The sequence below is a fragment of the Vitis vinifera genome, chromosome 19 (genome assembly GCF_030704535.1).
Source record: "Vitis vinifera cultivar Pinot Noir 40024 chromosome 19, ASM3070453v1".
NCBI lineage: Eukaryota > Viridiplantae > Streptophyta > Magnoliopsida > Vitales > Vitaceae > Vitis > Vitis vinifera.
This window is the reverse complement of record NC_081823.1, coordinates 14071930-14098572: the sequence shown is the minus strand read 5'-3', so window position 1 is coordinate 14098572 and position 26643 is coordinate 14071930. Positions and strand designations below refer to the sequence as shown.

General features: G+C 35.0%; 1 protein-coding gene across 1 annotated transcript; it reads left to right on the top strand.

Moving 5' to 3' along the window:
• The first annotated feature begins 46 nt into the window (after positions 1-46).
• LOC100250517 (cytochrome P450 CYP72A219) lies at positions 47-21501 on the top strand. The gene is made up of 5 exons (XM_010646478.3): positions 47-384; positions 19492-19709; positions 19959-20203; positions 20347-20734; positions 21028-21501. The coding sequence occupies exons 1-5, from the start codon at positions 105-107 to the stop codon at positions 21451-21453; spliced, it is 1557 nt and encodes a 518-aa protein (XP_010644780.1). The 5' UTR covers positions 47-104; the 3' UTR covers positions 21454-21501.
• The last annotated feature ends 5142 nt before the right edge of the window (positions 21502-26643 follow it).

Genomic DNA, 26643 nt, shown 5'->3' with positions numbered 1-26643 from the left:
GTATAAGTGCTAATAAAAAACCATATGATGGAACAAACCCTATTAACCGTCTAGTACAACATTATAAAGTTGTTCCCAAGCCTCTGTTCAAAACATTCTCAAACATGGAAATGAAGCAGCTGAACTTAGTTGCCTTATCCTTTGCTTTCATCACTATCCTAATATATGCATGGAGGGTACTGAATTGGATGTGGTTGAGGCCGAAAAGGCTAGAGAGGTGCCTTAAACAGCAAGGCCTGGCTGGAAATTCTTACAGGCTGTTGTATGGGGACTTCAAAGAAATGTCCATGATGATAAAAGAAGCAACTTCAAGACCCATCAGCATCTCCGATGATATTGTGCAACGTGTCGCACCCTTTCATTACCATTCCATCAAGAAATATGGTAAGCATATGGATTTCTGATTTCCATCAAGAAATATATATGCATGTGTAAGGTATTAAGACATGCACTTTTCTTTTTAAAATTAGTGTCCAGGTTAATGCTAAAAATAATGCCTAGTATTATTACTTTTGTAAAAGAAATATTTCATTAGTATTAAAAAAAATAGTTGATTTCTAATTCGATAGTTTTAATGAATTTTATTTACAAAAGAAAGTTTTGATTTAAAAAATGCTTTAACTTCATTTAAAGAAAATGCTTTTAAAAAATTTATTTACAAGAAAATAAATGTTATTACTTTTGCAAAAGAAATATTTCATGAGTATAAAAAAAATAGTTGATTTCTAATTCGATAGTTTTAATGAATTTTATTTATAAAAGAAGGTTTTGATTAATTTAAATAAAAAATGCTTTGATTTCATTTAAAGAAAATGCTTTTAAAAAATTTATTTACAAGAAAATAAATATTATTACTTTTGCAAAAGAAATATTTCATGAGTATAAAAAAAATAGTTGATTTTCAATTTGATAATTTTAATGAATTTTATTTATAAAAGAAGGTTTTGATTAATTTAAATAAAAAATGCTTTGATTTCATTTAAAGAAAATGCTTTCAAAAAATTTATTTACAAAAAATAAAAAATAAAAAATACCATAATTCCCACGTGAAACAGTTCAGTGTTAAAACTTCATATAAAAAAAAATACCATGAATGATTCTACTTCATTTATAAATGAAAGAATTTCCTAGGAAGAAAATACAAAAAATTAAAAATAAAATAATAATAATAATAATAATAATAATAAATTTATTTATAATAATAATAATAATAATAAAACCTCATATAAAAAATTATTCCACCATTTAAAAATATTTTATAAATGTAAAAGTATCTTTTATAATTTAAATTTTTCTTTAATAATAATTTTTTTTTAGACTTTATTTTATTTACAAAAGGATGATTTCCACAACTCTTTATTTAGAAAGCAAAGAAATTATTATTCTTATTTTTTTTAAACATAATCAATTTTATAAATAAGATAAACAATTATTTTATATTTTAATCCAAGAAAAAAAAAGTTTAAAATAATTTAAATATTACGTTTTTTTTTTTATTTGAACAAAGCTATCATAAATGGTATCATTATTAAAAGTTATATATATTTATGCACTCACTCTGCCATCATTTGAGAACTTTTGGGAAAGGAGATTAATTATAGGATATGACAAATGAATCAACCTAAAAAAAAACATTTCAAAACACTTGTTAAAAAAGAAATTGATGTTTCATTTTTTTTAGTTAAAAAAAAGGGGGGTTTCACAATCATCCACTACTCAATCTCCTCATGGTTGCCATGTTTCCAACACACTCATTTCATTTCAATTTTTTTTTTCTTTATTCAATAAACACCCAAACTTCCAAACACATACTCCATAGCCGGCTGCACCTCCATTGATTTTTCCAGTTTTTGTTTTTCCATCCAAACACTTAAAAAAACATGGTTTCATAATCATCCACTACACAAACTCCCTTATGGCTGCCATGTTTCCACACGATCATTTCATTTTATTTTTTCTTTATTCAATAAACACCCAAACTTCCAAACACATACTCCATAGTTGACTACACCTCCATTGATTTTTCTGGTTTTTGTTTTTCCATCCAAACACACCGCCACTAATCTTTATATCTCCATGAACACTCACATGAAACTCTACTTTAAATCCCATTATAGCCGACCATATATTCACATTCATGTTTGGATTTAAGAAAAATTAAACTCAAAACCCATTAGCGAAATTCATACTCAACCATCCACTTTCACATTCATTTGTTTTTTTAAATCAAACAAAACAAAATCAAAGAACACTAACCTTGCTTGTGGCTACCCTATTTCACAGCTGTGTCACTTTTCCTTTCGATCTAGCTTGTGTGTGTTCCTCCCCCATAAAGAATCCTCGAATCAGCCTATGCGTCCTCCTAAAGCTCCCCCCAGAAACGTGTTCTCCATGTCCATAATTTTCTTTTGAATTTCATTAAAAAATCAACCAAAATTCCTCTAGAACCGTGTTTAGAATCTCCCTAAGAAGTCCTTCAATCTCTCTTCAAGCCCTCGCTAAAAAAAAAATTAAAAAATCCCTTTCTAACGTGCCCAGAATCGTCTTACTCTCATCCCCCTTGGAATGGTAAGTCTTCTTTTCATGTAACGCTCACTATTTCCTTCATCCATGCACGTGATGTTCTCCCAACTCTTCCTTGTATTTTCCCATAAAACCGACTTCATTCATTCACCAGAACGCTAGAGATCCCTCTTTCACGTGCTGCTGAATCACCCTTTACCCTCATGGTGAATACGTGCTATCCATTTTTAAGTCCCCCACATCACTTTCCAATGGTGGTTGCGTGTGGACCTTCCTTGCAGATTTTCTCCAACTCTCCCAAATCCATAGGTGCCTTTAAAAGACACTCTTCTTTCCATCATGATTTTTCATTCCAAAAAATACATAGCCGATTGACCTTCTCTTTCCTTAAATCTAACCTTGATTCCCCATTCCCAAATATGTAATCGTTTCCTCATGCAAAACAAAATAAAATAAACTTAAAAAAGTAAATAAATAAAAAAAACTAATGAAAATCATGAGATTGATAAATAAAATAAAGGAAGACTAAATTAAAAAAAAAAAAAGACTAAATTACATAATTCGATGACTTAATAATGCAACCACATGCATATTTAAAGTCAAAGCAATTCAAGCAATTTTCTATCAAATAAGCAAATAAAAAAAAAGTAAAAAAAATAAATATAATTATTAAATGCATGCAATAATAATAAAAAGATAAAAAAATAAAAATAAATAAGATAAAATAAAATAAAAATAAAAATAAAGCACGTGCTAGTCATACAAGCCATGCAACCCTACTTGCCATGCAAACCATGCATCCATGCAAAAAAAAATGAGTTAAATCGGCCTAAGTGGACCTCAAGTGGTGCCTAATTGGCCTAGGGTGCCTAAGTGGGCCTAGGGCGCCTAAGTGGGCCTAGGGTGCCTAAGTGGGCCTAGGATGGTGCCTAAGTGAGCCTAAGGTGCCTAAGGGGCCTAGGGTGCCTAAATGATCCTAAGTCTAAATAGGGCTACCAAGAGTCACAATGGACTTGATTGAGCAAGGCATGGAGAAGGGCTTAGAGGATCTAAGAGAGTAGATCCAAGATCTTCATGAGGGGGTGCTAGGCTCACAAGTTCATCCGGTGCCACACGAGGAGTTCATGTCTTTCCAAGACAAGGTCATGAACATGTTCGCTAGTGTGGAGTTAAGGGTGGAGGCCTTGGCTGCGCGCATGGAGGCCCGAGACCAGGAAATTCGACAAGAGTTGGCCATTTACAAGACTGCGGTATCAGCACGAGTCATGGCCACTCATGGGGCACCAAGGGTGGAGGTGCCTAAGCCACACACGTTTAGTGGCAAGAGGGATGCCAAGGAGCTGGATAACTTCTTGTGGCACATGAAGCGCTACTTTGAGGCTATCGCACTAACGGATGAAGCCACTAAGGTACGCATCGCGACCCTCTACCTCACTGATAATGCTACTCTATGGTGGCGTCGAAGGTTTGCCGACATAGAAAAAGGGACGTGCACCGTAGACACATGGGATGCCTTTAAGCGAGAAATCAAAAGGCAATTCTACCCTGAAGATGTGGCTTACCTAGCAAGAAAGAATATGAAGCGTCTCAAGCACACGGGCTTAATCCGTGAGTATGTCAAAGAGTTCTCTACGCTTATGCTTGAGATACCTAACATGTCCGAGGAAGAGCTACTATTCAACTTCATGGACAACTTGCAAAGCTGGGCTGAGCAAGAGTTGAGGAAACATGGTGTCCAAAACCTAGCCACGACCATGATGGTAGCAGAGTCCTTGGTAGATTATAGAAAGGAAGACTCTTCCAAGCCTAAGCCACCATCCAAGGGTAACCAGGCCAAAGGTGGGGGAGACAAGGGATCACGAGGCTACACTTCTAAGGAATGATCTAGCAAAGGCCCTAGTGGCAAGGATGGCAAAGGCAAAGATAAGCGGAAGGAGTTCACGCCCAAGACCAATTGCTTCCTATGTGATGGTCCACACTGGGCATGAGACTGTCCTAAGAGGAAAGCCCTAAATGCTATGATCAAGGAGAAAGAGAATGAGGGTGATGCTCAGGTGGGGTTGTTGCAACTCCTAAACGCCCTTAAGGCCAAGCCGATACCTAAGACGCCTCAAAGCAAAGGGATAATGTATGTAGAGGCGCCCTTGTGAATGGGAAAGCCCCCAAGGCCCTGGTGGACACTAGTGTCACTCATAACTTTGTCTCAGAGGATGAGGCAAAGAGGCTGGAGCTCCAAGCATCCAAAAAAGGAGGTTGGCTCAAGGCAGTTAATTCAGCTGCCAAGCCATCACATGAAGTAGCTCGCGGGGTGACTATGCACATCGGCTCATGGGAAGGAAGAGTCAACTTCACAGTGGCACCCATGGACGACTTCAAGATTGAGCCGATGTTGGCACTACCCGACCACACCAAGGTTTGAGGTACACACGGATGCCTCAGACTTTGCTATAGGGGGAGTCCTTATGCAAGAAAGACACTCGATCACCTTTGAGAATCGCAAGCTAAATGAGACGGAGAGGCTCTACACGATGCAAGAAAAGGAGATGACTGCCATTGTCCATTACTTGCGCACTTGGAGGCACTATCTTCTAGGGTCTCACTTCATAGTGAAGACCGATAACGTGGCCACTAGCTATTTCCAAACACAGAAGAAGCTAAGTCCCAAGCAAGCTAGGTGGCAAGACTTCTTGGTCGAGTTCGACTATACGTTGGAGTATAAGCTAGGAAGTGCTAATCATGTGGCCGACGCCCTAAGCCGTAAAGCGGAGCTAACATCCATGACGAGCCAGCCCCAAGGAGACATAATGGATCTTCTAAGGGAGGGGCTGCAACATGATCCAATGGCTAAGAGCCTTATCACCCTGGCTCATGAAGGGAAAACTAAGCGGTTCTGGGTGGAGGACGACCTACTCTACACTAAGAGAAGACGACTTTATGTGCCTAAGTGGGGGAACATAAGGCGGAATCTAATTAGGAGTGCCATGATACCAAGTGGACTGGGCACCCCCGGTAATGACGCACAAGGGCACTACTTGAGTCAGCTTACTATTGGCCTTAAATAAAGGATGAAGTTGAGGCCTATGTGAGGACTTGTCTTGTATTCCAACAAGACAAAGTGGAACAACGACAACCTAAAGGCTTGTTGGAACCACTACCGATAGCACAGCGCCCATGGGATAGTGTCACCATGGATTTCATCATCAAGCTACCCAAGTCGGAGGACAACGACTCTATCATAGTAGTAGTGGACAGGTTCTCTAAGTATGCAACCTTCATAGCAGCCCCGACCGACTGCACTGCGGAGGAGACGACAAGGCTATTCTTAAAGCACGTAGTCAAGTATTGGGGGTTGCCTAAGTATATCATTAGTGATCGTGACCCACGATTCACTAGGAAGTTTTGGACAGAGCTCTTCAAGCTTATGGGTTTGGAGCTTCACTTCTCCACAAGCTTTCACCCACAAACGGATGGGCAAACTGAGAGGGTGAACGCCTTATTGGAGCTATACTTAAGGCACTTCGTGAGTGCCAACCAGAAAGATTGGGCTAAGTTGCTAGATAGAGCCCGTTCGAGCTAGCCACAGGGCAGCAACCGTTAACTCCTCACACTCTAACGATAGGCTATACGGGGAGAAGTCCAACGACTTTCAAGTTCGCCAAGGGGTGGCACGAGCAAGCTGACATAACACGTTCATACTTGGACAAGGCCACCAAGAAAATGAAGAAGTGGGCAGACAAGAAGCGACGTCACACAGAGTACAAGGTCGGAGACATGGTGCTTGTCAAGCTCCTTCCTCAACAATTCAAATCCCTAAGGCCGGTGCATAAGGACCTTGTGAGGAGGTATGAAGGACCCTTCCCCATACTTGGGAAGGTCGGCAAGGTGTCCTATGGGGTTGAGTTACCACCAAGGTTGAAGATTCATCCCGTCTTCCACGTAAGTTACTTGAGACCATATCACGAAGACAAAGATGATCCAAGTCGAGGGTTTTCTAAGAGGGCACCTATAGCAGTTGTGACCTCCTATGACAAGGAGGTGGAACACATCATTGCAGACTGAGTCATTAGGAGACGAGGTGTGCCTCCTACTACGGAGTACTTAGTGAAATGGAAGGGACTACCGAATAGTGAGGCTAGTTGGGAGCCAGTAGATGCACTATGGCAATTCCAGGAGCAAATTGAGCGGTTCTGGGCAAAAGGCGCGACAAGGACGTCTGCGGCTTAGGTGGGGGAGAGTGTCACAGGATGCTTCAAATGAGCCTCCCCATGGGTTTATATAGAGCCTAGGAAGCTTTTGGAGACTCCTACACTTAGCCATTTGTGGGAAGAGTGTGGAAGATTCTAGAAATGCCTAGAGAAGTCCACACATCTCTACATTATGATGGGAGGCATGAGAGGAGTCTAGGGCTTTCTAGAAAATTCTAGAGGTCTCTTGTACATAGGCTTGTACATAGAATGATGTAGGACATTCTAGAATATTCTTGAATTGTAAGGAACCCTCCAAGGTTCCAAAGAGTTCCATTGGTGCCTATAAATAGGTGAGGGCCTCATTTGGCCAAGAGACACCAAGCAAGTGAGTTCCTAAAGCACTTGTAAAGGCTTCCTTAAGTAATAAAAAGCTTCCATTCCTTAAGAGTTGCCTACTACGCCTTCTCAAGCTTTCAAGTCGTGAGCATCCTAGCCTAGCAAGCTAAGCGTTGGGAATAAGGTTGACTTAGCAAGATCAAGGGTCTTGGCTTGTCTAAGTGTCGCACAAGCTTAGGAAAAGACTAAGTCCGTGACACTAAGGTGCCTAAGGGGCCTAGGGTGCCTAAATGATCCTAAGTCTAAATAGGGCTGTTAAGAGTCACAATGGGGTTAGGTAAATCCCTCAACCAAAGTCTCCAAGGTGGCTTAGAAAATATAGGCTACACGAGTAGCAATGAGCCACTAGGAAATTGTTGTAAAGTATCGAACAAATACCTAGTAGGACATGTGCTAGGAGAACAAAATGGAGGGTCTACAACATGTGAAAAGAGCACCCTGAATCAGGTATCCACTCCTTGCCCGAGTCCACTTCTACCACATTCAGCACCTTAGCATTGTCATATCCATCCAAAATCATGGTTTTCTTGATTGTGTTTTGTCTCCTATCCGGGCAATCCTTCTTGAAGTACCCTTCCTTGTGATAGATAAAATAATTGAACTTCTTGGTCTTGCATTTTGATCTATCCCTTGAATTCTTGCCATTCTTTTCTCGTTTGTCAAATCTGTCCTTGATGTTTAAACCCTCACCCGACTCATCCTTGGATTCTTCTTGTTTTTGTAATTCTCTAACATGCAAAATGGACTGTACCTCATCAAAGGTCAGGCTGTCTCTCCCATACATTATGGCCTCTTTCAAGTTAGTGTATGATGCATCTAAAGAAGTCAGTAACAAAATTGATTTATTTTCATTTGATACTGTAATATCAATATTTTCCAAATCCAAGATTATCTTATTGAAGTGATCAAGATGCTCTTCAATTGACATACTCGGGGTCATCTTGAATGTGTATAACTTGATCTTCTTATGTAATCAGTTTGCTAATGACTTGGTCATGTATAGGCTCTCTAGCTTGAGCCACAACTCAGCTGTAGACTTTGCTTTGGCCACCTTTCTCAGCACAGTATCACCCAAAGAAAGAATGATGGCACTGTGAGCTTTCTCCAACAACTCTGCCTTCTCATTTTCTTGCATGGTACTTGGGAGGTTTTTCTCTGCAAGTAAGGCATCTTGGAGCCCCTGTTGAACCAACAATGCCCTCATCTTTAGTATTCATAACCAAAATCATTTCTGTCTGTAAACTTTTCTACATCGAACTTTACAGTCCCCATTATAACCCAAAGGCCCTGATACCAATTGTTGTAGAAACAATCTTGAACTAGGGACTGATAGAGCAAAAACTAAACTAGAAAGAGATTACCAGTTTACAAAGAACTTCTCTTAGGAATAAAATCAAATAGCTTACACACAATCAACCAAGATCAAGAACACAAGAGAATTATCGTGGTTCAATCAACTTGATCTGCATCCATATTGAGTTCCTAAAGCCTTTATTAAACTATACCAATCAGAGTTTACAAAAGAATAATAATAATAAAAAAAATTACAGTTTTTCCCAAGAACCCTCCTCACCTTTGTTTCTTCCTATACAAGAAAACCGAAACAGACCTATGGTTATGGATTTACAAAGCTCTCTTCTTTTCTTGTTCTCTATTCTATACAATTGAATGCTCTGATCCAGTTTTCTAGAGTTTGCACTTTATATAACAATCAAAAACTCTAACTAACTAATAATACTCCCATGATAGTGTTATTTCCTACCCAGGTCAGCAAGCTTTTTGTTTGTTAGTTGAGCTTAGTCAACAGCCTTGCCACTTGTCACTTGATAGTTGGCAAACTCTACAGAGCTCAGTCTTTAGAATGAATACTCAAAGTCTCAATTTGAGAGTTTACGAGTTGTTCTTTCGGAACCTGATGGATTCTCACTCTTTGGGTCCAAGGTCCCTTAGAAAAGAAATTTGAGAGACAACACCATGATAGCTTTTGTCTGAGATAACATGTTGGTTCCATGGACATAACACTGATCAAAGCTGTGCCATAATGAGAATAAAGGAGTGTAAGATTGCATCTTCTAATCTTCTACCATGACGCAAGAGAGTGACATAAGGCTTTCAAAGGTTCCAGGCTATCAAAGTGGTAGAACTAGCATGGACTTCACCAATATCTCTCCACCTCCCGGACCCCATGTATGCATGGCCATGCACGACCACCTTGATTCTAGATGAGACTCTAGAAGTTTTTATATAAGCTTCAAGAAACTATTGGCAATCACCTGGACTTTGGTTCCAAGTATATCCACCCAGTTGTCCTTCAGCTTAGTTAATCTCTCCCTTATCTTTTGGTTGTGATATTTTGTTGTTGTCTTTAAAGCTTCCCAGAAATCTATGGGTAGGGGAAATGATAACTTAGAACTTGTTTATTGAACAAAGTATAGTCAAAGTGGTTTCAACTATTTTGAGCATTGTAGTGCTTGATTTTGATTCAAATTATGAAATCATCTATATGGGGTTACAACCTTTGGGAAATGTTTCATTGGCTAGAGAAAGACATTAACAAGCCATTTGGCATCACTTCTTCCAACAAAATTTCTTGGGCCTACAAGAGTCTAAACACGGGAAAACTAGTGATCCCTTAAGGCAAAATGAGAGAGCTTCAAATCAAAGCATGCCTTAGGTCCCATGAAAAGGAGTGCAGGTTCTTTCAACTGGACCTAGAAGCATTGCTCCAAATTCTATAGAGTCTCATACCAGGAACTAGAAAAGCAATTTCTATGATTAATGCTCCACCATAAAAAACAACAAATATAAAAAATAAATTCAAAGAGAGTTAGCAACAATACAGGGAATTTGATCTAAAACTAGATTTTGTTGCTTCACCGCAAGCTTCTGTTGATGATTCGAGTTATGGTTATGAGAAGCCAAACCTACTAGTAATCTACAGAAGACTCCTCATGCAACCACAAGCAATGTAGTCCCAATCACACACCCGGGTCTCACTCTAACTTGGTCACCTTAGTGCATATCATCCTCCTCCTAATGTAATCTTATACATTTTAAATTTGGATTTCAAAATCTTTTTCATTAAAACAATTTTAGTTTTCTTAAAATTTCATCCTTAAGAGATTTTAGAAAATAAAATTCAGTTTTTAAAAACACTTGCTTCCATATTCATTCAGTAAGCACCTTTCTCAATTTATTTTATAATTTTATTGATTTTCAATAAGCATAAACAAACTTCATGGTTCCAAATAATGGAATATTCATAGAATTAATTCATGCAAAATTAATTTGGGCCTTGGTGGGGTCCAACATCCATTATATCTTCTTTGATTTGATTCAAGAGAGATATTTGTTTGATATTTTGATTGATATTAATCCTCTTCATGATACATAAAATTGTTTTACACATGTTATTGAGCTAACCTTGTTTCCCATAAAGCACTTAGCTTGTTGCCCAAGTACGCTCCCTACCACCTCATTTTCAAAATGCCATGAATATGCATGTCATTGCCCTTGTTTGAATGTTGTCTTTGATTGCCTTGACATTTGCTTCATTATCTCCTATAAAATGCATGTTGAATAATATATTATTCAAACTAACTTTAATTTCTTATGATAGCACTTAAGAAGCAATCCAAATACACACCCTAACTCTTCTTTATGATTGTGATTGACTTTCTTGTTTGACATGCTGATTTTGAAATCACTTTAGCCTATCTAGCTATCCATAATTAATTGATTCATTGTCATATTTCCCTTGACTTAGCCAATAGAGACTTCTTTAGGGCTTAGAGGTACCTTCCCAATAGGTAACCTAATCCCTGGACCTAGACTCGGGCTTTTCGAAGACATGCCTTTCCAAAACTTTGGAGTCACTTTTTTTTTTCTTAGGTTTTTTTTCTTACTTTATTTTCCCTTTTAAAATAAAATAAAATAAGTGGTAACTCCGAATTTTCCAAAATTTATTTTTCACCTTTAAAAAACGAGTCTCGCTAATAGTGGGGACACATGTAAAAAATGTGGGTCCATAGAACCCTAACCTCTAGCCTTAAGATCTATACTATCTTAGTGCCTAGACTCAAAGAAGAGTCATTAGGTGCAAGATCCTTACATTTACGAGATCTGCTACAACTTTAGAGTATTTTACACCAAAAGGATTTGATTTGGGAACATCTAAATCCCAAGTATGACACTAATATCTAGATCTTTGGTATTTTTTTTTTTTTTTTTGGTTTTTAATACTGTGTTTCCACTATGCTTGGATCTAGAGAAGCCTAGGATAGGATTTCATACACTTTAACTATTTAGGGTCAGGGAATGGAGCAATCCAGGATTTCCTAACAATTTGGATACCAAATATCATATAAGAAGGCATCCAAATCCAAGTTTAAAGCACTTACTGACTTATTTGGTGATTTTTATGTTATATGTACAGTTGTCATATTTTTTCATTGCCTTAGAGTAGGAAAATCTATGACATGTTGTAATTTCAAAAACATTTCCTAGTAATAGAATAAAGAGCTATTTCAATGAGTTATTTAGGCATTTCATCCATCCATAGAAGGCTTCAAGCATTGTCACCCCATATTGAGTATTGATGGTACATATTTGCATGGGAAGTATAAGGGCAATTTAATGATTGCAATAGGGATGAGTTTCTCAAGGTGAATGTACTAGTGTGTATAGTTACACACTAGATAGGACATATGATGAGTCATGACTTAAGGCTATCAAGTAGTCATGACTTCACTAAGCTACTTCATTGTGTTGTCTTTCAACCTTGAGAGAATATTGAGCTTGTACTAAAGTTAGCGATGGCTTTGACCTATGGATGAGATCACAAGTAGATCACATATTCCCTATAGATTGGGTCATTGTTGATGGAAGTTGGTAGCAATAGATATTCTCAATAGAGACACTATGATATCTCATAAGATTAAGACAATGTGTCCCCTTAGGTGATCCTAAAGAGGCATGTTCATAAAAACTATGGTCACAATAGTTCCTTAAGTGGAACTTAACATTATCAATTAGAAAGATAAGATATGTCAGTTGAACATAAAATAGGAGGACCTGTAATTCAAGGATAGTAGAAGTAGTGTTAAAAGATTAATACTTTTCACCTTGTTAAACGACAAACACTAGTTCATGGGGAGACTGAATGCAATGGATGACAGGTTATGGACCTGAGCATATGGTGTCTTGTTATTTACATAGGATATTGGAGTTCAGTTGATTTTTTGTAGTGAGATGTTAAATCAACCTCAAAATTGGATTCTAAGGGAACTGGTACTCTTATGGGTCCCAGTGGTCTTTGTTCTAAGCTCATATACCGTTTTGACACGAGTTATGGGGGTTGGATCAAGGATGAAAATATCCATAATTACGGATATATCGGTACTTCAATTTTACGGATATATTAGAGAAATATTAGTGGATATTTTGACACAAAATATCAGAAGGACAAAACATTAATCAAACTCATAGAAATGTAAGAAAAAAACTCTTAAAAATGACATTAAAAGTATAATAGACACTTTTAAGTTGTTTTTTTTTTTGAAGAAATTAATGCATACATAATATAATTTATAATATTTAACAATAATGTTAATAAGTTAAAGACATATTTTATATACATCTATCTAATTTGGATATATTCAATGACATAAAAGGAGTGATAATACATGCATAAGTATTTTTTTTATTAATTAATTTATATTTATTTTGTATTTAATTATTATACAAAATATATGATAATTAAAATTAATGAATTTGTAATAATTTGATTCTAATTAATTTATGATATCTATATACGCAAAAATGTATTAATTTATAAACCTATAATTTTTAATATGTAATTATATATATATATATATATATATATATAAAAGTATTAAGAAATTTATCATTGGAATATCATATAGAATAATTTTAATGTTATATAATAAACATATGTTAATAAAATAATAAATACATAAATTGATTTGGTGGCATGGCCTTCCTCTTTCAAATGTGAGGTCTTAGGTTCAAAACCTTCCATCACACTCTAAAATTTAATTTTCCTCAAAATTGAAATGTAGCTTGTGACGCATTGAAGTATTGGGCTAGATAGGAGACTAAATTGAAATGCAGCTTGTGACACACTAAAGTGTTGGGCTAGATGGGAGACTATAACCTAGGGCCCATAGGGTTGATAATATGAAATGTATAGGTGGCGAGAAACTATAAGTTGGGGCCCATAAACCAATTTTGGGTGATTTTTCCAAAAAAAAATTTCTAAAAATTGGTGATTTATTGTTGAAATATCAACGAAAAATGCAACCAACGCGGATTAAATGAAAAACTCGACAATTTATCGCCATAAATTGATATACCAACGATTTATTCATGATTTTTTCTGAAATTTTGTCTCTTCGATATATCACCACCCAATATAGTTTCCATGTTTCTCGATACATGACATGTCATCAATGTTTATTGAAAATTTTATCCTTGACTCAATCAACTCCATTGCACCCTACACATATGGAGACATTCTAGCTTGAATAGATAGATTAGAAAAATATGTCTTTATATTGTAGGTGTTTGGAGATAAAGAGGAAGGCCCATCATATGGCACTCATTGGGGATTGTTTTTTTTTTTTTTGGTTGATTTTCATTTGTATTATATTGTTTAATTTTTTTTTTATGAACCAATTATTATATATTTAAATGAAAATATGATAAATTTTAAACTTAAATTGAACTTACATACATTGGATATTATATATCACTTACATGATACTATATAAAAATTAATTAACTAATATAATAATTTATAGTGACAATTTTTTTAATAAATTAAACAAAAATATTTTTATATCAAATTAAAAATACCAATCATTTAATTCACACACACGCACACACACATATATATATATATATATATATACATAAGCTTATTAACCACTTACATATTAATAAAAAGAAAATAAGAAATAATATAATAAATTTATGATATTAAATTTATTTTTAAAATTTAAAATAAAACAACAAAATTTAAGTCAAGTGCAAAATAGCAGTCAACAACTATGACTTTAAATTTAAGCTTGAAACCGTAGTTTGTGACTACAACTTTAAAATCAAGTTCAAAACCATAGTCATCAATTACAACTTTAAATTTAAACTTGAAAACATAGTTGGTGACTACGATTTTGAAGTCAAGTTCAAAACTATAGTCACCAACTACTCTATTAGGCTTAAATTTAAAATTGTAGTTGGTGACTACAGTTTGGATTATTTATAAAAAAAAAAATTAAAACCATAATTGTTGAGAAACCCCAAATTTCTCCATTCCCAAGCCTTGGATCATTAAGGTAAATGTAATCCTATCCTAGGTTCTCTAGATCTAAGAAAAACATAAATAATGACATTTGAAACTAACAATAATACCATATATCTAGAGAAAAATGTCATACTATGATTCGAATGTTCTAGGATTGATTTCTGTTAGTGTAGAATACTTTAAATTTCATAGAAGATCTTGTAAACTCAAGCTCCAAATGATCAATTAGCCCAATCCAAATATACCACTTACTTATCCTTGTGCAATTTTGCATAATTACCAAATGTCTTTATGCACACAAGTGAACTAAAAACCCATCTAACCCTTATAAACAATGTTATTAAGGAATATGAGTTCAAGTGGGGACCATTAGGACCCATAAGATAGTATTAGCCTCCTCAGAATCTAATTTTGAAGTTGACCTAATATCCTACTACCAATAATTAATTGCACTCTAGTATCCTATGTATACTACAACAAGACATCAAGTGTTTGGGTTTGTGATCTGCTATCCACTATATATAGTCTCCCCATGAGTTGGATGTTCGTAGTCTAACAAGGTGTAAGCTATAAACCTTTTAAGACTATCTATACCATCCATGAGTTATAGATTCTCCTATTATGTGATCAAATGACATATTCTAACTCGTTAAGAGCATATCTCAAATTTCACTAAAGGAATTACTTTAGGCCCACAGATTTCATGAGCATACGTCCTTAAGATCACCCAAGGTGACCCACTATCTCAAAGTCTATGAGATATCATGGTGACTCTATTGAAAATACTTATTCTATTGACTTCCATTAATAGTGACTCAATCCATAGAAAATATATGATCACTTTAGGATCTCATCCGTAGGCAAAAGCCATCTCTAACTTCTGTATAAGCTCAATATTCTCTCAAGGTTGAGAAATAATACAGTGTAGCAACTTGGGGAAGTCATGACTACTCGATAGCCTTATGTCATCACTCACTATAGGTCTTATCCAATGTGTAACCATACACACCAGTGCACTCACCATGGGAACCCTATCCTGATAGCAAAAGCCCACTATCCCTCTAATTAGATGGTAGTGCACTAGAGCCTCAAATAGATTGCTTAAGTCCACGAACCAACTTACTATCTAATAGCACTACCTCAAATACACTACACACTAGTGCATCACCTCTAATTAGGAGATTGTGTATCAACTTGGTGAAGTTATGACTATCCGATAGCCTTATGTCATGACTTACTATAGGTTCCATACAATGTATAACCATACACATTAGTACATTCACCATAGGAATCTCATCTCAATAATTAAGACTAGTTATCTCTCTAATTAAAAGGTAGTGTACTACAACCTCAAATGGATATTTACCTAAGTCTATGAATCATTTTTTAATATATCATCTACTTGCAAGGAACTCATGACTTGAATCTTCCATGCAACTCCTAATGTTTTTAAGTCATGTACAATGCAAGAGATGTTAGGCCAAAATGCTCATAAAGTATAATGGATGGAATAAGAATAGATAAAAGTGAAATTGGAACATTATTAAATGAATAATGAATTCCAAATTTATTACATCATGTCATGCTTTTAAGGGTTCTTTTCTAACAATAGTTACCAACTACAGTTTTATGACATAGATGATCACATGGTTAAAACACATTAGATTGGGAATTATTTTATTACTCAACTTAGTTTATAGATTTTTTTTTTTTTTTTTACAATGATTATTTTTGGTTTCACTAACTACCCCCCTATACACCCCCTAGTTTATGTCAGCTAATAACAAAATAAGAGGATCTGATACTCAAGGATAGTAGGGGTAATATAGAGAGGTTAATAGCTTTTACCTTATTAGATTACAAACATCGATTCATGAAGCGTCTATATAAAGTAGATAGTAAGTCACAAATTTGAGAAATTAAAAATTAGATTTAATCAATTTATCTCGATGTGATTTTATTGGGCACTAAGTGTATTTGAATCTCTTGAGTGGAGTATTGAGTTAAATTCAAAATTAGATTTCAAGAGAGTCATTATTTTCCCATAGGTCCCAATGGTTTTGTTCAAACTGATATTCTATGTTAACATAAGGTTATGAGATTTTATGGAGAATTAATAATTTACATGCATAAGGGTGTTGGTAATAGTATAAGATTACACAAGAATTTATGATTAATTATTTTGAGTTTTTTTGGATCAAGCTAATTAATTATTGGAACTCATTAGGATTGATGAATTACTTAAGATCTAGTGGGCTAGATTTAGTAACTAAACCCATCTTAGGCTAAAGTTAGTTAAACCTAAAAAAGAATCTATATAAAGCCTTTAGCTTTTAAGATTAGATTTTAACTACTATAAACAAATCCTAGATTTTTTCTCAACAATCAAGAAATCATTACTATCCAACAAAACATGTGTTTGCGCTGATTTTATCTATTTATTTATTGTGTATTAACATAGTACGCAGACCTACCACTATGCAATCATAAACTTAAAAGATGCGATGATGATTATCGAAAGAATTAGGTATCGAAATGATGCATACATCTTAAAAAAGTCCCACGTAGAGGGCATAAAACAATTACCGACTTCAATGATTACTACAAGGGAAACCAATTTAATTTGTTTTTAGTTATCATAATTAAAACTTTGGGATTAGTATTGCCCAATATAGGTTGGGAGATTGTCTCGGGATGGGTGTCTCATTGAACATGATAAAAAGATATAGCGAGAAGATATGACCACACACTCTCTAATGGTTAATTTAAGTGCTTGTCAGATATTGAGATGGCTAAAACCTTTTTTGATATATAATGATTTTTTTTTTTTTTTGTTAATAAATATGTTTTCAAATTTTATATCATTTTTATTTTTATTTTTTTCCAATTCTATTTTTATCCCATATTTATTTTATTTAAACCAAAAATTGTTGAGAAGGGAGGAAGAAAGAAGGCCACCGGTTCTTCCCTTAACTGGTTAAATGGAATTTTTATTTCAAATTTAAAATAGATGGCCAAGATGTAATATTGAACACCCAATGGCTTAGAAAAACTTTTAGATAGGTACCGAAGAGGTACCCTAGAATTTTCCTTAGAAAAGATATATGTATTTGTCATTTTCTTTTATGTTGCCAAGATTAGCCAGGTGTCCAGACCTACACTGATGCAAGCATAAACTCAAAGCTGCAAAGTTGATTGAATTGATCAGGTCTTTCAAATGATACCTGCCTGCCTAGCAAGAAAAAGTATTCATGTCAGTTTCTAAGCAAAGAAAGGTATTCATATTTGTTTCTATGGCATTGTAAAACTATTACAAGCTTTTGTTTGTTTCTATTTTCTTTATTGGGCCCTTTACTTTCTTAATTTTATAAGTATATTTCTCTGGTAACCCATCTTTGTCACAAGACATATTATTTAGCGAAGAGCCATTACATGACAATGGAATATGGCCTTGGATATGTCTTCTGGTAACCCATCTTTGTCACAAGACAACTGAAGATAAACAAATACTAAAGGGAAGCAGCATGTCCGTAGAAAAATCTCCACTATAGGAACAAAACTATTTTTTATTTTATTTTATAATAAGGTAACATTAGTGAGAATTGATGACTTGTCCTTTCAAAATTGTTGTGATACACAAATAAATGGAGGTTTCTGTCGTTTGTATTTGTCTATGGTTTTTTGTTAGAAAAATAAAAATATAGACAAAGACATAATTAATAAACCCCTGGCATAATTGCTTATTAATAAACCCCTGACAAAGACAAAGACATAATTGCATATTATTTAAGGGTAGACATGATATATCATTGCTTATTAATAATTGCGTAATGACGTGTCCGCGTTTTTTTTGTTAGAAAAAGGAAGAAAAAACAGACAAAGACCTGGTTAATAATTACTAATAAAAAACCATATGATGGAACATTATAAAGTTGTTCCCAAACCTCTCTTGAAAACATTCTCAAACATGGAAATGAAGCAGCTGAACTTAGTTGCCTTATCCTTTGCTTTCATCACTATCCTAATATATGCATGGAGGATACTGAATTGGATGTGGTTGAGGCCGAAAAGGCTAGAGAGGTGCCTTAAACAGCAAGGTCTGGCTGGAAATTCTTACAGGCTGTTGCATGGGGACCTCAAAGAAATGTTCATGATGATAAAGGAAGCATCTTCAAGACCCATCAGCATCTCTGATGATATTGTGCAGCGTATCGCACCTTTTCAGTACCATTCCATCAAGAAATATGGTAAGCGCATGGATTTCTGATTTCCATCAAGAAATATATATGCATGTGTGAGGTATTAAGACGTGAACTTCTCTTTTCAAAATTAATGTCAAGTTTAATGCTAAAAATAATGCCTAATACAATTAAGAAATTTTGAATTTTGAATTAAAAATCTGATTTTGGAATAGGTCCTTATGGCCTTTTTCTATAACCTAGCTCCCACCAATTTTGTGAACCAACCAATACTTTTGACGTTGATATTCAAATTTTCTTTTTTTTTATTTTATTGCATTGAGATGAATACATCCTACTTCTCAATTTTTTTCTCTTATGGCTTTTACATCAGTAATAGGGTTAAACACATGCAAACAAACAATTATATAAATAAAGGAATGTAGCTTTAGTCACTCTTATTCAACTACTACAAAACCCATTATTTGTTAAAAATAGAAATCCTAACATTAGAAAAAAAAAAAAAAAAAAAAAAAAAAAACTTCAACCATTAAAAACAGAAATCAAATTAAATCTGATTTTTGGAAACTTCCTAACTCAATTTACTTTCTAACATGATTATTATGACTTGCATCTACCCCTGAATTTCAAAACTTCAAGGTGAAGTTCTTGCAGAGTTAACCACCTGTCCTTACCAAAATTTTTGTATTCATTGAAACTTAAATTTGATATGCCCAGCAGGCTCCAATGGGTGGTTGAATGTTGTATTAGTCTTCATAAACAACACTTCAGCGTTTCCATTTTTATCAACGCATCTATATTAGTGTCCATCCTTGACCTTAAGTAGGTTTCTTACGTTTCAGTAATGCCCATAAAAATGCAGGTAAAAGTTCTTTTATATGGATGGGCCCAAAACCAAGGGTCAACATTATGGAGCCTGAACTGATAAGGGATGTTTTGTCCATGCACACTGTCTTCCGAAAGCCAAGGGTTCATGCACTTGTGAAGCTGCTTGTTTCTGGACTACTTTTTTTGGATGGTGAGAAATGGGCTAAACATAGAAAGATCATAAACCCCGCATTCCGACTAGAAAAACTGAAGGTAATTTTTTGGCTCCAAGTTGCTAATTAGAAAATTTGACCATAACTTCCATCCATAATTGGGACCACTATCTTGCTCCTGTGCATGGTCTAACATACAGTGACTTACTGGATGATTTTAAGGAAGCAATCAGTGAAATGCTTACTTCAAAAGTTGAACCATAAGTTTAGTGTACCTTTAAATTGGATGTTGGGGTGTTCTTGTTGGTTTATTACTTATTTACATTCTGCATGTTTTAATTTGTTATAGAACATGTTACCCGCATTTCATTTGAGCTGTAGCGACATGATAAGCAAATGGGAGGGGAAGCTCTCAACAGAGGGGTCATGTGAGTTGGATGTTTGGCCCTATCTTCAAAATTTGACAGGCGATGCGATTTCGCGGACAGCATTTGGTAGTAACTATGAAGAAGGAAGAATGATATTCGAACTGCAGAGAGAGCAAGCGCAACTTTTGGTCCAGTTCTCAGAGTCAGCTTTCATTCCAGGATGGCGGTAAGCTTAAAATATTTAACCTTTTCTGTCCTAAAGGTTGAAATTTTGCCTGAGAGAAAATCAAGAGGACTATTTTTCTGCATGAAAATTACCCTTTTGTTTCTTTAGCTCATGTTTCGCTTACTAGGATTATTTACATGCAGGTTTTTGCCTACAAAATCCAATAAGAGGATGAAGCAAATTAGAAAAGAAGTAAATGCATTGTTGTGGGGTATTATCGACAAAAGAGGGAAGGCAATGAAGGCTGGCGAAACTCTTAATGATGACTTATTAGGTATACTACTGGAATCCAATTTTAAAGAAATTCAAGAGCATGAAAATGACAAGAACGTTGGAATGAGTATCAAAGATGTCATTGAGGAGTGTAAGCTATTTTACTTTGCCGGTCAAGAGACTACCTCAGTTCTGCTTCTATGGACAATGGTTCTATTAAGCAAACATCCAAACTGGCAAGCTCGTGCAAGAGAAGAGGTTTTACATGTTTTTGGCAACAACAAACCCGAAGGAGATGGACTAAATCACCTTAAAATTGTGAGTATTAATCTAATATTCATTGTAGTAATTTCCACCCAAATAATCTACTTATACAGCACTTAATTTATCAAATTTTGTGTAACAACGAAGATAGGTTATTCTTACATCTTTTCTGTTTGATCACAAAAGGTCCATTCTTAGAATAGTGTAATCCATATATAATTTATAACAAAGTGTCTTTTACATGACTATGTTAAAAGGTTTCCTTCATTTATTTAAGTGTGCATATTAATGATTAAATTAGGTCATAAATTTTCATTTGATGATTCTTGAAATTTCTCGAAATGCAGGTTATGATGATTCTTCATGAGGTTCTTAGGCTATATCCACCGGTCCCCTTGCTTGCTCGAACTGTTTATGAGGACATCCAAGTAGGAGACATGTATTTACCTGCTGGAGTGGATGTCTCCTTACCAACAATCCTGGTACATCATGATCATGAAATTTGGGGAGAAGATGCAAGGGAGTTCAATCCAGAGAGGTTCTCCCAAGGAGTTTTGAAGGCAACGAAAAGTCCAGTTTCATTCTTCCCCTTTGGTTGGGGTTCTCGATTATGCATTGGACAAAACTTTGCAATATTGGAAGCTAAAATGGTGCTTGCAATGATCCTACAGCGCTTCTCATTCAGCCTTTCACCATCCTATTCTCATGCTCCTTGTAGTCTTGTTACTTTGAAACCACAATATGGGGCACACTTGATTTTACATGGGATCTAGGATTAGTCTATGTTATCAGTCATTTATGGATAATATTTTGTATGCTAAATGTAGGTTTTTTTTTTCAAATCCAAATCCTAACAACATATGAGTGCGGATTGGATAACATGCTTAAAAATTGGTTTTCATGGATTCACATGCTGCGACATCTATTAGAGTACGTGGTATCTATCACCCTTTCATAGTAGAAGAGTACAACTCAAAATTTGCATCTTAAAATTAAATGGACAAGTAAAAAGTTGGACAAAGCTAATTTGTAATGAGTTCAATCCTATGCAAACTTGAGATTTACTAATTCATTATATGCTAAACCTCTTTGGTTCTATTTCATGTTATAAAACGTCAAATGTTAGATTTTCCTAAATGAAATCTGGCCCATAATCTTTTATCAATTTTGGGAATAATGATAGACTTTCCTAAATGGGTCTAGAAATCTGGTTGGTAATTAATATTCTAGTATTTCCGTTGATCTAGCTTTCCTTTTTGATTGCCATTAATAGTCATAAATTATGGCATAGACTCTGTGTTGAGCAGAGTGAATATAAATAGAACCTTTTCATGGTTAGTTCTCTAAGCCTCCAATTTCTATTTAGACATATATACACCATCGTTTTAGATTGATTAAGGGTTTAGAAGCACCTCAACCCATCTAAATATCAAATTCCCAAACCATCAATGGTTGGAGGTATGTTTCGATTTTTTTTTTTTTTTTTGCAATTGATATTTGCTATTAAGGTTTTGAGCATATTAAATTGGTGATATATGCTTTTTGGGCATGTTTAGATTGGTTTTAAAATGATTTGATTAATAAAAGTATTCTACAAAGTTAGAGATTAATTACTAAAGGTATTTTACGAAATTCTTAGCTTAAATAAAAACATTTTGCACAATTATTAAATTAAATAAAAGTATTTTACAAAACTGTTAGATTAAATAAATGAGTAAAGAAAAAAAATTATTTTAAAACTAAACAAAATAGCAAACAAAATAAATAAATAGATAATAATAATAACAATAATAAAATAAAGTCATGCAAACCATGCAAAAAGGTAATCCGTGCAAACTGTGCAACCATGCAAGCCATTCAAGTCATGCAAAGAATGCCTAAAAGGTGACCTAAGTATGCTTAAGGGCCTAGGTGAATCTAAGTGGGCCTAGTGAACCTAAGTAGGCTTAGATGTGCCTAAATGGGTCTACGCAAATCTAAGTGGGCCAGGTGGATCTAAGTTGGCCAAGGTGAACCTAAATGGGTTAAGTGTGCCTAGGTAGGCTTAGGTGAATCTAAAAGGTGTCTAAGTGACCTAGGGTGATCGGAAAAGTGCTTAAGTGACCTAGGGTCATCTAAGTGTCCTAAAAGTATACCTAAATGAGCTATCCTAAAAATAAAATAAAAAATCCTAAGTATGACTTGGGGTTGCCAAGGGTCACAACGAGGGTCCAGATGAGCCCCTTAACAAAGGGTCCCTAAAGTTGGCTAAAATAAAATAAAATTGTATGAGTGTCAATGGGCCATTAGGGAACTGTTGGGGAGTATTGAAAGAATACCTAATAGGGCATGTGGTAAGGGAACATAATGGAGGGTCTACAAGTGTAGAATACTAAATCGTAAAAAATCTTGTAAACTAAATCGTCTTCCACCTGTTGACTCCTTGAGTTCAGACATTAAGGTGGTGTAGATCTTCGGTTATACACTAGGGTTTTGTCTCTTTGGATTGAAGGGAAAGGCAACGAGATTGATGCTGTAACCCCTAAGAGGGGTATATATAGGCTTCCTACTAGGCTTAAGTGACTTGAGCCCACCATGGGCTTAGGTCACTTAATCTAGCCCAAAAGGTTGCTAATTGATTAATTAATCTAATAGGACTTCAAATAATCAATTAGCTCTGTCCAAAGATGCCCACTTGCTTATCTTGTGCAACCTTGCATAATTACTAAAACATTTTTATGCACATAAGTGAACTAAAAACTCATCCAACCCTTATAAACTGTGCCATAAAGGAATATGAATTAGAGTGGAGACCATTAGGACTCATAAGATAATATTGGTTTCCTCATAATCTAATTCTAAAGTTGACCCAACATCCCGCTACAAAGAGTAAACTATACTTCAATATCTTATGTATAAAACAATGAGACACTAAGTGCTCAAGTCTGTGACCTGTTATCCACTATATATAGTCTACCTATGAACTGGTTGTCCATAGTTTAACAAGGTAAAAGCTCTCAGGCTTTTAAGACTACCTTTACCATCCTTGAGTAATAAATCCTCCTATTATGTGATTAAATGACATACTATAACTCATTAAGAGCATATGTCAAATTCCACTAAAGGAATTATTGTGGGCTCATAGATTTCATGATCACACGTTCTTAGAATCACCCAAGGGGACCTATTGTCTCAAAGTCCATGAGATATCATGGTGCCTCTATTGAAAATACCTATTACTACCAACTTCCATCAACACTGACCCAATCGATAGAGAATATATGATCACTTTAGGATTTTACTCGTAGGTCAAAGTCATTGCTAACTTCTACACAAGCTCAATATTCTCCCAAGGTTAAGAGACAATACAACATAGCAACTTGGTGAAGTCATGACTACTCGATAGCCTTATGCCATGACTCACCGTAGGTTCTATCCAATGTGTAACCATACACACTAGTGTACTCACCATGAGAACCCTATCTTGATGGTAAAGACCAACTATCCTAATGGATTATCTAAGTCTATGAATTGTTTGTGAATAAATCATCTACTTACAAAGAACCTATGACTTGGATCTTTTGTGCAAATCCTAATGCACCTAAGTCGTGTATAATGAAAAAGATACTAAGTTAGAATGCTCATAAAGTATAATGGATGAAATAAGAATAGATAAAAGTGAAATTTGAATATCATTAAATGAACAATGATTCCAAATCTGTTGCATCATATCATGGTTTTAAGGGTTCTATCCTAACAAAAATAATGAATTACAAATTTGTGACATAGATGCTTATGTGGCTAAAACATACTAGATTGAGAATTATCTTAGCACTCAACTTAGTTTATGGATCTTTTTTACAGGGATTATTTTTGGTCAAAACTCCTTATTTGGTTTCATTAACTATTCACCCCCTATACAACTAAGAGGATTTGATACTCAAGGATAGTAGAGGAAATATAGAAAGGTTAATAGCTTCTACCTTCTTAGATTACGAACATCGATTCATAAAGCATCTACATATAATAGATAATAAGTCACAAATTTGAGAAATTCAAATTCAAATTTAATCAATTTATCTAGGTGTGATTTTTTTGGGTACTAAGTGCATTTGAATCTTTTTAGTGGAGTGTTGAGTTAACTTCAAAATTAGATTTCGAAAGAGTCATTATTTTCCTATGGGTCCCAATGGTTTCTTTTCGAACTCATATTCTATGTTAGTATAAAGTTTTAAGGTTTTATGGAAAATTAATAATTTATATGCATAAGGGTGCTGGTGATAGTGTAAGATTACACAAGAATTTATGATTAACTATTTTGAGTTATTTGTATTGAACTGATTAATTATTAAACTCATTAGGATTAATTAATTACTTAGAACCTAGTGGGTAAGATTAAGTAACTAAGCCATATTAGGCTAGTCACTTAAACCTAAAAAAGGGCTAGAATAAGTAAAAGCTCATATTAGGCTAAATTCACCTAAACCTAAAAATGAATTTATATAAACCCTTTGGATTTTAGGATTAGATTTTAACTACTATAAAGAGATCCTAGATTTTTTTCTCAATAATCAAGAAATCACTATTGTCTAATGAAATATGTGTTGGCGATGATTTTATTTATTTATTTATTTATTGTGTATTAACATAGTACACAGACCTACCACCATGCAATCATAAACTTAAAAGATGCGATGATGATTGATTGAAAGAATTAGGTATCGAAATGATGCCCACATCGCAAAAAGGTCCCACTTAGAAAGGATAAAACAATTATCTACTTCCTTGTTTACTTCAAGGGAAACCAATTTAATTTGTTTTTAGTTACCATAATAAATATTTTGGGATTAGTGTTGCCCAATATGGGTTCGGAGATTGCCTCGGGATGGGTGTCTCATTGAACATGATAAAAAGATTTAGCAAAAAGATATGGCCACACACTCTCTAATAGTTAATTCAAGTGTTTTTCTGATATTGAGATGGCTAAAGCCTTTTTTGTTATATTAGAAAAGATATTTGTATTTGTCACTTTCTTTTATGTTGCCAAGATTAGCCAGGTGTCCAGACCTACACTGATGCCACTATAAGCTCAAAGCTGCAAAGTTGATTGAACTGATCAGGTCTTTCAAATGATACCTGCCTGCCTAGTAAGAAAAAGTATTCATGTCAATTTCTATGGTATTGTAAAAATATTACAAGCTTTTGTTTTCTCTTCACGAGAAACCATTTTATTTGTTTTTGGCTATCGTAAGCAAAATAATCTGCTAAAATTTCTTTCATAAGGTTCTTTCTTTTCTATTTTCTTTACTAGGCCCTTTACTTTCTTAATTAATAAGTATATTCACTTTCACATGTTTAAGATTTATATGGTCTTGTACCTGTGCATTTGGATCCTATTTGAAGGCATCCTGATTACTACTCAAAAAGTGTTATTTCATAGCTTGTAATTAACTCTTATAAACACTTTTGAGTAGTAGTTATCACCTTTTAACCCAATTAATATATTAAGGACCCTTGCAATCAATTCTAATCAAATTATGTTAAGTTTTGGTGTTTTGATAGGTTTATGATCACCAAAGCAATCAGAGATTGAGGAGAGTTCTTTGGAATCCATGGCAAAGATGTCCGGACAGGGCATCCGGACACACCATCGGAGAGCGGTGGAACGTGAGCTGTAGCAAGGCTTGCTCACTTTAGTCAATGTTTTCCATCCGGACAACATATCCGGATAGGATATGCTATCGTCCGGATGGAGTTGCTCTGGATAGCATGGAGGAGCGGGTCCTCTTGGGGGATCCGAATGGAGTTGATCCGGATAGCCACGGTCGCTCCGTGTCATCCGGGAGAGGGTCCCTACACCTTGCACACGGGGAAGAATTCTATCCGGCTGGCATTCCACCTCATCCGGATATCTCACATCCCGATGGGAAAGGAGGACGTTCCGTGCGCCGACATTTTACATCCGGATGTGAGCCGTGCGCCGA